The sequence below is a fragment of the Tursiops truncatus genome, chromosome 15, assembly GCF_011762595.2.
Source record: "Tursiops truncatus isolate mTurTru1 chromosome 15, mTurTru1.mat.Y, whole genome shotgun sequence".
Classification (NCBI taxonomy): Eukaryota; Metazoa; Chordata; class Mammalia; order Artiodactyla; family Delphinidae; genus Tursiops; species Tursiops truncatus.
Window position 1 is genome coordinate 72,654,879 of NC_047048.1, and position 16,603 is coordinate 72,671,481.

At 43.9% G+C, this 16,603-nt stretch overlaps 1 protein-coding gene across 1 annotated transcript in view; it reads left to right on the plus strand.

Annotated features, from left to right (window-relative positions):
* The window catches only part of EYA2 (EYA transcriptional coactivator and phosphatase 2), a 174,735-nt gene that overhangs the window by 90,722 nt on the left and 67,410 nt on the right, over positions 1–16,603 (plus strand). The window contains exons 7-8 of the mRNA XM_073793066.1: positions 4,328–4,470; positions 10,925–11,008. Coding sequence (XP_073649167.1) covers positions 4,328–4,470; positions 10,925–11,008 — 227 coding nt within the window. The remainder of the gene's footprint in view (positions 1–4,327; positions 4,471–10,924; positions 11,009–16,603) is intronic.

The window sequence follows — 16,603 nt, forward strand, 5'->3', positions numbered from 1 at the left end:
CTCAGCATCTTAATCATGTGCTTTTTTTGCCATGCCTATATCTTCTTTGGTGAAACGTTTGTTCAAGTACTTTGCCCATTTCTTTATTGGGTTACTTGTTTTCTTATTATTGGTTTTGAGAGTTTTAAAAAATATATTCTGGATGGTTAATTTTATGTCAACTTGACTGGGCCAAGGGAGGCCCAGATAGCTAGTAAAACATTATTTCTGGGTGTGTCTGTGTGGGGTATCTCCAGAAGAGATTAGCATTTGAATCAGTAGGCTGAGTAGAGAAGATCTGCCCTAACCAATGTGGGTGGGCGTCATCCAATCCATTGAGAGCCCAAATAAAACAAAAAGGCATAGGAAGGGCAAATTCTCTCTCTTCTTGAGCTGGGACGTTCATCTCCTGCCCTCAGACATTGGAACTCCCCGTTCTTGGGCCTTCTGTCTCAGACCGAATTATAATATTGGTTTTTCTGGTTCTCCAGCTTGTGCAAGGCAGATTGTGGGACTTCTTGGCCTCCATAGCCACATGAGTCAATTCTTATAATAAATCTCTATCTATATCATCTATATCTATCTGTCTATATCTACGTCTATATCCTACTGCTTCTATTTCCCTAGAGACCTCTAACTAATACAACTTACTTTATCATATATATGTTTTGCAATTATATTCTTCTGGACTGTGACTTGTCTTTTCATTCTCCTAATAGTGCCTTTTGAAGAGCAAAAGTTTTAAATTTTCATGAAGTCCAATTTATATCAAATATTTTTTCCTTTTGGATCATGATTTTAGTGTTGTATATGAGAATCCTTTGCCTAACCCAAAAGCACAAAGATTTTCTCCTTTTTTCTTATATAAGTTTTATATTTAGGTCTGTGCTCTATTTTGTGTTAATTTTTGTATGTCATGTGAGGTATGTACTGAAGTACAGTTTTTTCTGGATATAGATATCCAGTCGTTTTAGCATCTTTTGTTGAGAAGACTATCCTTTATTGCTTTTGAATCTTTGTCAAAAACATTCATATACATGTGGTTTATTTCTCCACTCTCTATGCTGGTCCACGGATCCACTAATCTACTGGTCTAGTCTATCTTTATGTAATACCATACTGTCTTGATGACTGCAGCTTTGTAATAAGTCTTAAAGTCAGGTAGTGTTAGTATTCTAATTTTGTTTTTCTATATCAGAGTTGTTAAGGCTATTCTAGGTCCTTTGTGCTTCCATATGAAGTTCAGGATCAACTTGGCAGTTTCTACAAAAAAAAAGGCCTGGGATGTTGACAGAGGCTGTGTTTGATCAGTTTGTAGAGAATTGATATCTTAACAATAGTAAGTCTTCTGACCTGTGAATGAGATACATCTCTTCATTTACTGAAGTCTTCTTTAACCTCTCCCAGTAGTGTTTTGTAGTTTTAGGGGTACAAGTATTGCACATCTTTTGTCACATTTATCCCTAAATATTTCATATTTTTCGATGCTACTGTAAATGGCATTTAAAAATATTCTATTTCCTACTGCTTGTTGTTAGCATATAAAAATACACTTGGTCAACCAAATAAATATTTTTCTTAAAAAAGGTCAAACGTAGACTTACCATATATCCTGGTAATCATGCTCTCTCATAAGAAGAAAGCTTTTGTCTATACAAAGACTGATGAGTGACTGTTCATAAAAGCTTTATTTAGTCCAGCCAAAAACTAGAATCAACCCAAATGTCCATCCCCAGGTGAACAGGTGAACAAATGGTGATACATCCACACAATAGAATAGTACTCAGCAACACAAAGGAAGGAACTATTGATATACATGACAACATGGATTGAATCTCAGAACAGTTATGCTGGCTGAAAGAAGCCAGACGTGTGTGTGTGTGTGTGTGTGTGTGTGTGCGCGCATGTGTGTACACGCATACGGAGTGATGCCATTTATTTAAAACTCTAAAAAATATAAACTAATTTATAGTGAAAGAAAGCAAATCCATGGTTGCCTGGGCGGGAAGCAGGAGGAAGAGACTATAAAGGAATTACAAGGAAACGCTTGGGTGCTGGATTTGTTCATTATCTTGATTGTGGTGATGGTTTCATAGGTGTGACCATATGTCAAAACTTACCAAACTGTGTGCTCTAAGTATGTGTGGTTTATTGTATGTCAATTACACCTCCATACAGTTGTTAAAATAAAGAAGTAAAAACATTAAAAAGGGAGAAATAAAAAGAGGGAAATGACTCCAAGAAAGATTCCTATAAATTGCTCTAGCATGTGTGCCTCTGACTTTGGCCTTGAATTTTGACCCTTCATTCTCAAGAATGTATATGGTTAGAAAGGGCTGCTTTTTTTCGCACCCCTAATAAATTGACTCTACATAACACTTTATTGGGACATTTTGTAGGTAGCTGGTGTTTCCTCCTCTTTTTAATATTTGCCTGGATTTTAATGGGGCCAACAAGTGTTTTCTAAGCCTCCCTAGCCTTAGAACTACCTAGTGAATCAGGATAAACTTTATTTATGACTCTTAAGCATCTGTGAATTTATTTAGTGCCTGTTCCTCACCCTCCAAAAGAAAGTCTTTGCTAGTTTGATGTTTGGGAATCTCTAAGGCTGTATCCTAAAAATTTGGGGGAGTTGGAGACAGCCCAACAGTTCTGACAACTCAGAATCACATCTTTTCTTATTATGTCCTGAGTTGGCTAAGCAGTTTTATAAATATTAAACAAAAAAAAAATTCAGTCCCTTGGGTTTTGGAGGGAAATATTCCTTCCAGGGTAGGAAAAAAATTAGTCCATTGCCAAGCATTTTTATACAAAAGCATTTTCCCCCCGATGATCCAAGAACTGGCAATTATGGAAGGAGAGATGGAGTCCGCAGGGTACATTTGGGAGCTAAAACGAGCAGCTGTAAGATGAGAGCGGGATGGAACGTCCTCTAAGGTTCCATGCTGGTTTACAGTTCTGTCACTCTAGTGACAAGGGCGGGCCCAAATGTTACTTCTGCCTCTACCACTAATTTGTAGGGTAACAACAGGAGTACATCATCTCACTAAGCCTCAGTTCCCTTGTTAGTTAAATAAAGATGATAAAGTCTAATAAGATGTATTTAAAACTTCTGTGCTTAAAAAACAACACAACTTGGATGCTGGCTTTGGGAACTGAGTGCTGGGAACAAGTGCTGCCCACTTGTTCATTCAGGATTATTAGACAATTGCCCAAGGGCAGGACCCTGGCAGCCTCTCAGTACACTGTGTCCGGAAACACCACCTCGATGAGAAGCCACAGGTGCCCACCCTCGGCCCTGCACCTTCTCACTGATCCCCATGTGTATGTAGGTGTAGTCAAGCCAGAACACAATTTAAATCATTTACTGGCATCTCCTAATTGCCAGCCCTGTGCTGGACGCTTTTGCCTATATAACCTCAAGTTGACAAATTTCTGAACAAGTAAAGCTTAAATGACTGGCTTTTAGTAGAGAAAGTGGAGCAAGCCGCCTAGGGATAGGAGCCTAGAGAATTCTCCCCACACACGCCCCATTCACCCCAAGGGAGGGATCTCTTAAAGGTAGAAGAGTTTGATGCCCAGCTACATACATATGTATATATATATATACGTTATTTTCTTCCTTCTGTTTGTCTAGGAATTCTCAGGCTTTAGGATATATAGACAATTGTAAACACAAAACTCCATTCACTGGAATTGTAGCTCCCCAGCTGCCCCTGCCCTCACTTCTCTCAGATCCCTGCTCGGCTGTCCCCTTATCCATGAGGCCTCCCCTATGCATGGCACAGGGAGATCAGCTGGGTGCTTTGTGACCACCTAGAGGGGTGGGATAGGGAGGGTGGGAGGGAGACACAAGAGGGAGGGGCTATGGGGATATAGGCATACATGTAGCTGATTCACTTTATTGTACAGCAGAAACTAACACAACATTGTAAAGCAGTTATACTCCAATAAAGATGTAAAACAAACAAACAAAAAAATTAGTAACCTCCCAGCACTCCTGCACTCTTAGCCGATTTGTCAATTCTCTATAACATATGTCCCCATCTGGCATATTATATACTTACTTGTCTGTCTAATGTGTCTCTCCTCTCTCTAGAATTTAAGTGCTATGGAACCAGTGCCTGGAACCATACCTACTCAGTAAATCTTTGCTGGGTGTATGAATGATTATGAATGGGCAGTTTAAGGCATTTTCAAGAGTAATTTTGATTCTACGTGATCTTTGCCTTCGCTGCTGCCTTGGGGACCTCCCACTCTGGAGTTAGATGGTTCTGGTGTAATAGCTCATGGGAGGACACACTCAGCCAAGCCTCTGATACGTCTGCCCTTCCCTCTCCTACGCCAGGTGAATATAACACGCACAATGGACCTTCCACGCCAGCCAAAGAGGGAGACGCAGACAGGCCGCACCGGGCCTCTGACGGGAAGCTCCGAGGCCGGTCTAAGCGGAGCAGTGACCCCTCCCCAGCAGGCGACAATGAGATTGAGGTAACTCAGAGGCTTCTGCCTGACTTGGTGAATGTCATCTCCACACGTGGCCGGAACAGGAGGCGTCGGGCAGAGTTCTGTCTGGGGGAGAATGGCCCTGTGTGTTCACAAAGTGCAGAACAGAGAAAAGGGCCCTTGGTGGAAAGGAGGGAAGAATTCGGTTGGTCACACGGAAGCACCGTTGACTGGCCAGGCTAGGAAAAGTGACCCTAGAGATGGTAAAGATGGGTGATTCTCAAATGTGAGCCACAACAACATCACCTGGGGGCCTGCGAAAACCCAGACGGCTGGGGCCACCCCCCAGAGTTTCCAATTCAGTAGATCTGGGGCGGGGCTGAGAATTCACATTTCCAACAAATTCCTAGACAGTGCTGATGTGCATTGGGCAGCACACTTTGAGAGCCTCCAGTAAAGATGACATTGGACAGTGGACCTTCCCCACTGGGTTAGAGTGATTCTTAACCTTGGCTACATGACAGAATCACCTGGGATGCTTTTTAAAATTCAGATGCCCAGGCCCCATCCCAGACTAATTAACTAGACATTTCAGGGAGTTCTGAAAGTTCCCCTAGTGATTCTACTATGACTTAGATATTTATCTACCTGAAGACAGGAGGCTGGCTCAAATAAGTTTGCATCATTTCTGTAATTCTGAGTTTCTCGGTGGTTCTCCATCTGGGCTGCACATGAGAATCTCCTGGGGAATTTTGAGAAACCTTCATTCTCAAGCCCAGATCAATTAAATCAGATTCCCTGGGGGTGGGACCCAGGTGTCAGTATGTTTAAGCTCCCTAGGTGATTCCAGTGCAGCCCAGACTGAGAGCTACTGGTCTAAGGGATGCGCCCATCTTTATTATAATAAAGCAAGTGTGGAGTTATCGGTCAGGCACTGACATTTTCCCAAGCAAACAAACAAAAAAGAACAGCATGCATGAAAGATGGGGAAGACCACTAGAAGGGACAGAGGCAAGATGGATGCCCCCAAAACAGACAGAAGCAACTGTTACCTATCAAGGGAGAAAAATGGGCACACGCACGAGTTCGTACTTGTTTGCAAAAGGCAGTCATTTTGCTGGCTTGAGTGTGCCATGGGTGTACATGGGTAGTACTGGCAAAGCTTGAGTCACTGTCAAGATATCCAAATGCAGCATCATCACATCCCTATTGATAATCCTGTACAAATTATGTAGCAGCTACAAAGGTCAGCTGGCAAACTCAGATAAGCTAAGAAATACCATTTTCATCACTTCCTTAAAATCTGTGTCGTTTTGACTCTGAGTCCCCACCCACCGGGGTGGTAGGAAATTCCATTTCATTAATGGGGCCTTTCCCCTCCCAGAATTAGATGAGAATCTCAGGGTTCAAGTGGTCTCAGAAAACAGAATCATAGCCTCTTGTCCATTGTGGCTTGGTGACTGCTCCCTTTTTCATTGTCAGTACCTGCAGTGGTCACTGAAAGTCCAGCTGTTCTCTGGGGTTTCCATGCCATATGTTGAGCATAGACATCCTTGTTGAGAGTGAGAACATTGGAGTATTAGCTGCGATCCTTCGGTTGCAAGCAACAGAAACCAATTCTGGTCACTCAAGCGAAAAAGGATCTACTGGGAGGGAACAGCATGGAGAGGAAGTGATACAACCAAGGTTAGAAAGAATAGTAACAAAGACCACGCTGGGGAATCTGGGGAACCTTCAGGGTGCCGGCCCCTTCTGGAGAGCGAGATATTTGAGATTCTAGCGCCATGTCACTTGATGTCCGATTCCAAGGAGGCAGCATCCCATTGGCCTGGCCTGGATCCTCATGCCCCTGATTGAGAGTCTCACCGAGATAGCACACAAAGGGGAAAGAAAACCGAGATGCTCCTTCTAAGAAGGAGTTGGATGCTGGGGACCCCAACAACAAATGGCCAATACCAAGACACTTGACATTTAGCCAGTATTCACTGGTAGGGCTGTACTAGCTAACCAGCGTCACTAGTAGGGCTCTGCTAGTCAGCCAGTATTCACTAAGAGAGCAGTAGCAGTTGTTTGTGGCTGGTGTCTGTTCCGATCATCCTAGAAAGTGTTAAATATTTTGAACATCACACTCGTCCCCTACACTTGGTATACACAGCCATCTCTTCTGTGAGCTCGACTGCCCTCGGGACCTGCCAGAGAGCAAGTATTCCCACTGCTTATGGGACTCTTCTCAGTCCAGAGGATTCTGTTCTTGCTTTTCCTCTAACTCTTAAAGCCACCACCTTCTAAAACCAAGGAGACTTGGCACAAGCCCTTCAGGGGGATTAGGCCTTGGCACAAGGCTAGAAGAAAATTTACTCACTCCTGATCACGCTTGCTTTCTGCCTTCCCAGATGCCTGAGGATTTTCTACCAGCTTGAAGTTGCAGAGCTATAGAAATCCTGGAGAGCAACACGTACTTTAATATTTTTTAAAAATGTATTCAATCACCTGACGTGGTTTCTGCTCTTGGTAGGGGACAGTGGGGGTGGAGAGACATTTTTCCATTAAGCTGAGAAGGGGGTGGGGGGGGCGTGGAAGGATTATGGGGTGATATTATTCTGGAAACATCTGCTTCTTGATTCCAGAGTAAGTACCACTGGGCAGGAACAGTTGAAAAGGTGTGAGCTGTGTTTCACCGCCGTGCTCAATAACAGCACAGAGGTTTTGCATGGGTCACACCTCTTAAGTCTTTGGCACCGTTGCTGATGGCTGCAGCCCACGAGAGAGAAATTAGGTAGAGAAGTGGAAAGGAGGAAAATTCTGAGTATGTATTAGTTAAAATCCCTCAACTGCAGGTGCCAGAAACCAACTTGAGCTGGCTTAAGTGAAAAAGCAGAGTTTATTTTAAGGATACAGGGATTCTCTTAGAACCCAAGAGCCAAGGGTACAGCAAGTGTCAGCAAGATACTGGAACCAGAAGGTAGGAGGGGCAAGGAGACGCATTTACACCTTCTCTCCCTATGTTCCACAGTGTAGGTGCTAGAATCCCCAAGCGGTAGTGTCTTTTCAGTGGGCACGACTCTCCTCCAGGCCCCTCACTCTACTTCTGACTAAAACCAAGTCCTGCAGAAGTGTTGGGTCGTGTTTCCATCTCTCACCCCTCTGTTCCTCTCTCTCTGCAAACTAGTCTTCCCTGTCCTTCAGATCACATTGCTACCAACAGCCACCCAAAGACAATGAATTTCTTTCCAGGTCTCAATTTTGAGCTCCCAAGGAAAGGCCTCTGACCCAGCTGGGGTTAGGGGCCCACCCCTGGCCCAAACCCTGGTGGGCTTAAGAGTTAGGGTCACGAGCAGAGTGTCCACCAGGAACAGTATACCCACTGAGAATCTAACACAGAGAGATAGAATGGGGGACTAGTGGGGAAGAGGGACAGACCCTCTTCAGAGAGGATATAGTCAGTAAATTAAGGAGTCTGCATTAAATTTGAAATTACTTGATTTTTTTAAAGAATTCTCTTACCAAAATTTCTAAGTTTAACTGATCCAGCCTAGTTAGTTCAGATGAATTAGGACTTGGCATATTTAAACCCCAGAAGCTCTCTTCAAAAACAGTGGTTTTCAAACTTTTTTTTTTACCATGACCCATAATAAGAACAATACTTATTATCATGACCCAGCATTTACATACACATAAATGTAAAAGATCAACAAATTCACAAAATAATATTCACTAAAAATTGTTTCTGAATGAATAAGTAAAAACTTATGGCTGTCTAATTATCTTAAATGAATCATTTCCATGTAAAAATGGACTTTGGCAAGGAGTTGGGCCAGTGGCGTGAATTGGGAGATGCCAAGATGGACACGAGGCAAAAAAAAAAAAAAAAAGAAATTCACAAAATAATATTCACGTCTATTAATTTTTTTGAAAACCTGTATTAATTGACCTTTTTCCTTCTAGATACTACCTTTCTCTTTACTTTTAAAGGCATTACAAATGTGTAAATACAACCACTGACCCCCAGAGAGTTTTCCAAGGTGGCCCATTCAAGATGGTAGACTGAGTAGGTGCCTTTGTTGCCCCCAACACCAGCTACATCACGCAGGCCTTTTGTTTTTAAAAATAATGATCACCAGAAAAACTTACGAAAACCAGCATATAAAAAATTGAGGCCAAGATAAATGAATAGGATAAACTATGAAAGGTAATTTAAGAAACAGAAAAGATCTTAGAAAAATTCTGATTGGTTTTCTTATAAAGATTCAAGGAGGTCTTGTATCCACGAGAAAAGAAGTGCAGGCTATTGGGAAAGGAACACTCAGAGACAAAGTAAAAGCTACTGTAAATTTTTAAATGATAGTGAGAATCAAAAGTTTCATAGAAGGGTGGGCTTCCCTGATGGCGCAGTGGTTGAGAGTCTGCCTGCCAGTGCAGGAGACACGGGTTCGAGCCCTGGTCTGGGAAGATCCCACATGCCGCGGAGCAACTGGGCCCGTGAGCCACAACTACTGAGCCTATGCGTCTGGAGCTTGTGTTCCACAACAAGAGAGGCCGCGTCAGTGAGAGGCCCGCACACCGCGATGAAGAGTGGCCCCCGCTCGCCGCAACTAGAGAAAGCCCACGCACAGAAACAAAGACCCGACACAGCCATAAATAAATAAATAAATAAATTTTTTTTAAAAAAAGTTTCATAGAAGGGTTGGAAGAGAAAGTTAAAGAAATCTCTGAGAACATAGATCAAAAAGACCAAATTACAGAACACTGTTTTTAAAGGATAAGCAATATCAATCCAAAAGATCTAGTTTGTCTATTGGGAATTCCAGAAAGATGTAACAATGGGAAAGATTGGAGGACATTATTTAAAGAAATAGGCTTGAGAAATGTTTGAGTGCTGAACAGTATGAATGAAAAAAGACAACACCTAGATATATCCTCATGGGATTTGAGGATGCCAAGTATAAAGAAAAGAGCCTAAAAAAATCCAAAGAGGAAAAAAAGTAAAACCTGTAAAGAGCTGAGGATCAGTGAAACATCAGACTTCTCATTAATCATGCTTGACACAAGATAGATTCTTTCAAAGATCTAGAGGGCATTATTTTCCAATTGGAATTCTGCACCCAGAGGAACCTTAGAGCAAAATAAAGACATGATCAGATTAGCAAAAATGCAGGAAGGTTACTTTCCATGCTCCTTTCAGAAGAAGTAACTTAAGGATGTACTCAAGCAAAACAAGGAAGAAAACCAAGAAAGAGACTTGGGATCCAGAAAACAGTGGATCTGACCCAGAAATGCAGTAAAGGGAAGTTTCAGGATGCTAGCTATGTAACAAGCCTGAAGATGATCCAGTCCACATTGGAACATTCTGTCACAGAGGAAGAACATCTTTGATACAGAGGGTGTGGCTGAATTTGAAATTCTACTGAAGGCATGTTATTGGAAACAAGAAAAGAATTAAAGCAATTAATAAGCTCCAGCAAAAACAGAAAGTTATTCCAAACAGGCGTGATTCCTATGAACAAACTGAGATATGGCACGATTTTAATCAGGATGGAGTATAAGAAAGGAGAATACACATGACCTTGGTGGTAGGAACAGTCTCCTTAAAGTGGCTCTGGAGCTATGACATTAGATACATAGAGAAGGAAGTGAAATCCTAGCACATGACTTTGCTCTGCAGTGAACAGTAATCACAAGATGTACATAAATGCTCTATACTGGTTACCAACTTTTAAAATCACCATATAGACAGAGCACAGAAGTCTTAAGTACAGTTATAAAACCCAAAGCACAAACCAGTTTATCCACATTGACAATGCAAAAGTGAGGCTAAAGGTCAGCTCTTCAAGAGGCAAGGAGGTAGTGGGAACGGGTAGGGACACCAGTGTCCATATTTTCCATATTGGGTTTGCTGTTTTAGCCAAGAGAAAGTGTCCAGTGCTGATGGGAATTGGAAATAGAGGGGTTCGCATATGTGAAAAATATAAAATTCTGGAGAAATGGGGGAGATTTACCATGAGCTAAACCCTCATCTTTCCCGTTGCCCAGTCAAAAGATATTGTTTAAAGTTGGCAAATCAATAAGTAAAGGTGTTATTTAGAGTTATAAAGGTAATCAGCAGAATTGCTAAAAACAGAAATGTTTAGAAGTAGCTGGGCTTACGGTGAGCAGTGAACGTAAAATGGTAGTATTTCATTTTGTCAAATGAGTTCTACGATTTTTATTGCTTTTGGACTGAACTCCTCTTTTGAGCTTTTATGTGAAAGGCAAGAACAGGCGTCTTGGTTCTGGCATCTGTGGGTTGATAGGAACCCAAAAACTTGGCCATCAGAATATATTTTACACAGCTGAGGTTGAATGGGGACTCGAGGATACATGCGTGAGTCACATGTTTTATAACTTAAAGATAATGTTTTTCAAGACATATTTTTCCTCCCAGGGAATTAATTTCTGCAGACATTAAGTCAAATGCAAGCAAGTGCATTTGTCTCCATTCTCTCCCTCTCTTTCATCACAGCGTGTGTTCGTGTGGGACTTGGATGAGACAATAATTATTTTTCACTCCTTACTCACGGGGACTTTTGCCTCCAGATACGGGAAGGTAAGAATCCATTTTGCCTCCTTTTTTTTTTTTTTTTCCAACGTGACAGTCTGTCCAGCTGGTTTGTCTTGGGAATTGCGAGGGCAGTTCATAGGACGGCGTCTCCAACAAGCTGCCCCTTTGCGTCAGCCGGGCTTTGGAAGGCCTATGGAATCTTCCCTTGACATGTGAAATTTTAATTAGCTTCTCCCATTGTCTCCCATGCCTTTTCTTCCAACACGTGAAACATTCAACATCCACTTGATAGGATATAGGCTTGTAGTCTTCGGCTGTCTCCCTCCTCCTAAGAGGGCTAGGAGGTGCTTCGGCCAAACCCAGTAATCCTAGCTGAAAAACGAGGTAAAGTACTTTTCTTCTTCCCTGTTGTTTATTTTAGTGTCTCCGGCAGATGAATTTAATTTTCCTTCCATTTTTCTGAGACAAGGGGGAGGCATCTTGTCAGCTCCAGCATGGATCTTAGCAACAGCTTTGCAAATGTATCACCGACAAATTATGTCGGGGAACCATCCAGTTAGAGTTCCGGGCAGATGCTGTCCGTTGACCGGTGGTCCATGCAAGAAATGTCAAAACGCCCTTAAAAATGCAAAAATGAACCCAACCACTGAAACCCAAACCCTGCCGATCCCATGGGCTTTGTATCAAACCACATGCGGGTGCTCCAGACGTCTGCCGTCTCTTCGAGGAGACAGGTAGAGGTGGCAGGGCGCGGCTTTAGGGGACAGATGCACCGTCGGCTCATCCGAGGTAAGCGACCTATTGGCAGCTGCTTCCACACACGAGTGGGAACCATGAGACACACCAGCGCCTGGAAAATATTTCTGTTTCTGTTTAGAGCCCAGGAATATGATTTGACATCACCTCATGGCTTTTCCAGCTGCTCGTGTTTTTTATGAGGGTTATAACAAGCTGGATGTGTAATTAGCAAGATAGATTTATCGTCTGCCGTTATGTTGTAAAGAATATAAAAATGGTGTTGGTGGTGCAGAAATCTCTTGCCGAGGAGGAATGCCGTTAATGTGTCTAGCAGTGCCTGCGGGAAATCCGGCATGCGTTTTTGGAGTGTGCACGGCTTAGGTAAAGGATGGCAGAGTCCAGAGCTGCTGAAAGCACCAGAGCAGACTTGGCACCTAGGGCAAAACAGCAGGGCTTTCCCAAAGGGGCTGCAGTAGTGAGTTGCCCACCCAGGCTGGGTGTTCTATGGTTTTTAACCACCCCCAATAAAGCCACCGGCCCCCCAAGAACCATTCCTTCACTCTTCTTACCCTTTGAGAAGTTCCACAGCTTCATGCAACAATTCAGTTCCCATGGATTGCGTAGGGCTTTGTAATCTAGGCTAAGATTTTTGTGTCTGTGTCTCACTACCACTCTTTAAACCAAGTTACAGGCTCGTTCAAGACAGGGACAAAGCCCAGAGCTCTGTTCTGGGCCCCATGGCACCTGGTCCATGTCACTTATCACCAGCCAGCTCTCTCCAATCCCATCACCTAATCCCAGCCACCTTCCCCTCCAGCTGTCTGGTCTCCACTCTTGCCCTTGCCAGCCCCCTACAGAGGGGTCATCCTAAAATACAAGCCTGGTCTCTCTTCTACTGAAAAATCATCAGTGGCTTCCCCATTGACAAACCCTAAGCCCAGCCTCCAAGGCCCTCCATGAGCTGGCTCCTGCCCTACTCTCCAGCCCTGTTTTCTCTTACTTGTCCTGAGTTGCTTTTTGTCCTCGGAACCTGCCACCATCTCTCCCATCTCTTCCGAGTTTTTCCCAGAAGCAGAGCCTGAGACCAGGAGTGAGTGCTGGTAGTTTAGTTGGGCGGTGATCCCAGGAAGCACGAGGTACAGAGTGGGGAAGTGAGGCAGGGAAGGGAAGGCAGCCAATACAGGGTACGTAGATAGCTATGGCTGCAGGTACCTGCGACTCGGAACCACCGGGGACCTCTGGGCTACTCTGGAACACACCTCAGAATTGACTCCCCCAAGGAGCAAGGTGCTGGGATATTTATCTACACATTCCCTTCCATCGTGGGTTGAGGGCTTTTTCTGGGGGGGTTATTTCCCTGTCCTGGCCTGTCCCATGAAAACCCTAGGGCAGGGAATCACAGATCCTAACAGGAGGAAGCCTCTGCATGTTGAGAGGACACAGAAGAGGGGCACACTGGAAGCTTCTGCTATAATCTAGAATGTTCTAGAAAGTTCAGGTATTAGGTTAAATCATACTTATCTTTCAGTTCCCATTTCCAAGGTAGCTTCCTCCAAGAGGACTTTCCTAACCACTCCCACCCCCATTTAAATTGCATCTCTCCCCATAACTCTATTTTTCATTTATATTATAATTATGCACTTATTTTCTGTCTCCTTCTAAGCTATATGTGGCCTGAGGACAGAGACCATGAACATTTTTTATCAACCCAACTAAGCACAGTGCATGGACCAGATTGCTCAATACATATTTGTTGGGAAAATGAATGAGGATGACCCTCTAGAATGAAAGCAACATGACGACAGGCACCTTTTTTTTCTGTTTTGTTCATTGCTTTGTCCCCAGAGCATAGAACAGTGCCCCCCACCTAGTAGGCATTGAATAAATATTTGGTGAATGAAGGTAGGTAGGATAGAAAATAGTATCAAAACAAAAAATTCCTAACTAGGGGCCACCTGCCAAATTCTGCCTGCAGACATTTGTGTTTGGCCCCTAGAGTGTTCGAAAAAATGTGAATTTGTCGCCAACATTTAAAAAATCAGGAGATTGCACAGACCAAAACAATCGCAATTTCCAAGTCTTCTTGAAAAATTAGAAAACCTAGCAATCCTGCATTCGCACGTGGCAGCAGTCAGCAGGGGCTGAGTAGCAGCTGCCCAGTTGGCGGGGGTGTACAGTCTCCAGCCCATCCACAGCCTCACCTGGCCTGTTCAGGGGACCCTCCTGACCCCATTGGCATCTGAGTTTCAACATCCATCCTAGAACTACAGAACCACTGAAGGTCAGAGCTGGAAGGACCTGGGAGACCATCACATCAATTAGTCTCCATGGTACAGTAGGAGAAACTGAGGCCCAGAGAGAGTGAGGTCATCCAGGAGATAACGAGAGGTAGACCTCAGGTGCACTTGCCTCTCTGGGTGTTCCCAGGATGTCCAGGGAAAACTAAGGTGAGATGCTCTTGGAGCCCCCAGGTCTCCAGTGCCATCATTATTCCTCTTCTAGAACTTTCTACTCCTCCAGCTCTGTTAAGTGAGGAATGAGGTTGGTTGGTTTGTTGGTTGGTTTTCCTAAATCGAGCCACCCTAAGAGAGACCCAAACTAACCATGGCTTCACCAAGATAGAAGTTTATTCTTCTCACCTTGTAGTCCAGGCATAAGCAGTTCAGGCTGGTAAGGCCCCTACCCAGTACCAGGGATGGAGACCCCCTTCCATCTTGTTCTTTACCATTCCTAGAGCATTGCCCTCGTTGGAAAAATGAAACATAGCTCACCCCCATGTCTGCATTCCAGCCAGTAAGAAGGGGAAGCAGGAAAAGGGGAGTCCACCACTCTCTTTTTCATTTTTATTTTTTTCCCTCTCTTTGGAGGGCCAGATCCAGAAGTTGCACAGATCGTTTCTGCTCACATGCCATTGGCTGGAATGTGATCACATGGCTACCTTCAGCTGCAAAGGAGTCTGGGAAATGTAGTCTAGTCATGTGCTCTATTAAAATTCAGGGATTCTATTATTCTGAGAGGGAGAAAGGAAGAAGGGATATTAGAGGACAGCTAGCATTTTCTAGCACAAAGTACCATTAGTAAGAGGAAGAACAATGAAAGAGAAAATTGTTGAGGAAAAATAAACTTTGTTCTGTTCAAGACACCTAGAGGACAACTGTATTTGTGGGTCTGAAGCTCCAAAGAGAGGTCTGGGCTACAGCTATAAACTTGGAAGACAGAGGAGAGGAGAGGACGTAGAGGAGTGTGAGCCCCATTCTACAGACAGAATAACTGAGACACAGGGCGGTTATGTAGTCAGGTTCATAATGGAACTTAAATTCATGGCCTTGACTTTTGGCCCACATCTCTTTCTCTTCGTGCTCTTCCAATAGCTGCAGCCACATGGAACCCATTATTAATAGCTGGTATCAAGTGGGACTCTCAGCTTGAAGCACAGAGTGTTTAAGCTACAAAGGGAATTTATTAGATGACAGTAATTGGAAAAACCCAGAGGTAATGGGATTCAGCCTGGGCCGGATCCAGAAGCTCAAGCAGTGTTCTTCGGGCTTTTGGTCTTTCTTCATCCCTCAGCTGACTTTTTCCATGTGGCAACTCCTTCTCTGGCAACTGCTTCTCAGAAATCCCAACTGAAAAAGAAGGCCTACTTCCCAAATTCCAGCACAGCTCCCAGGCTTGAATCTCATTGGCTCAAACTGGGTCAAATGCCCATCCATACATCAAACTCTGTGGCTCTGTGTAGCCAGCCTAGATCAAGAGCCTGGCATGGAGGGAGTAGAGGAGCAGGTCAGCTCCGTCCCAACCAAATGGATGGAGCTGGGGAGGGATGGTACCCCAGAGAAAACTGAAGTGCTCTTTCCAGAAGATGGTGAGGATCCTGGAGTGAGGAGTGTGTCCACAGTGGGCTCTGAAGGTCATGACCCTCTGTACATCTACACCAAGGACTCTTTGCTCATGGCCATTGTGTTAAGCACTGTACAGGAAGCAGAAATCGTATCAGTTGTGGTCCCAGCCGGAGGAGCGACTCACTGTTTACTTAGGGAAATAAGACCAACAGAGCTAAAATGATTAAGAAATGATTCAAAAACAGACTGTTTGACTTTTAAAACAGAAACTGGGCCCTTTTCCTGTTCCCAATCAGGGCATGTGCTGCTCAAGGCTGTCATCTCTCCACTTCCTTTCCATCTCTTCCTACCCAGTGCTCAAAACCAGAGCATCCCTTTGGTAGCTGTACCTCCCCACATCTTGTGGATCCATTAGAGGTTCCCTGGAGAGCCAGAGACGCCAGTGATTGCCGGCCGCCTCTTTCCTAACCTCTCCTCCCACCCCGCCTCCCTGCAGTCCCTGAACTCTGTTTTTTCCAGCTGGGATTAGACAAAAGGCTCCTGGTGGTCAGAAGCCTTTGCCTATGGCCAGGAAGGGCTCATAAGGGGAACTGATCAGCAGTCTTCCTGGGTTCACAGTGGGTCAGCCCTGACTCCTCCTTCAGTGCCCTGCCTTCCAGGCAGCTCAGTACCAATTGGAAGCTCAACTCAAGGCCCGGTTGTGTGTGTGTGTGTGTGTATGCTTTAATAACGGCTTTATTGAGAAATAACCCACATACCATAAATCTACCATTTCACTGTGTACAATTCATTAGTTTTTCGTATATTCAGAGTTGTGCAGCCATCACCAGCATCTAATTTTAGAACATTTTCATCACCCCAGAAAGAAACCCCATACCCATTAGTAATCATTCCCCATTTCCTCCAGCACCGCCCACCCCAGCCCCTGGCAACCACTAATCTACTTCCTGTCTCTATAGATTTGCCTCTTCTGGACATTTCTTATAAATGGAATCACACAATATGTGGTCTTTTGTGACTGGCTTCTTTCACTTAGTATAATGTTTTTGAAATTCATCTA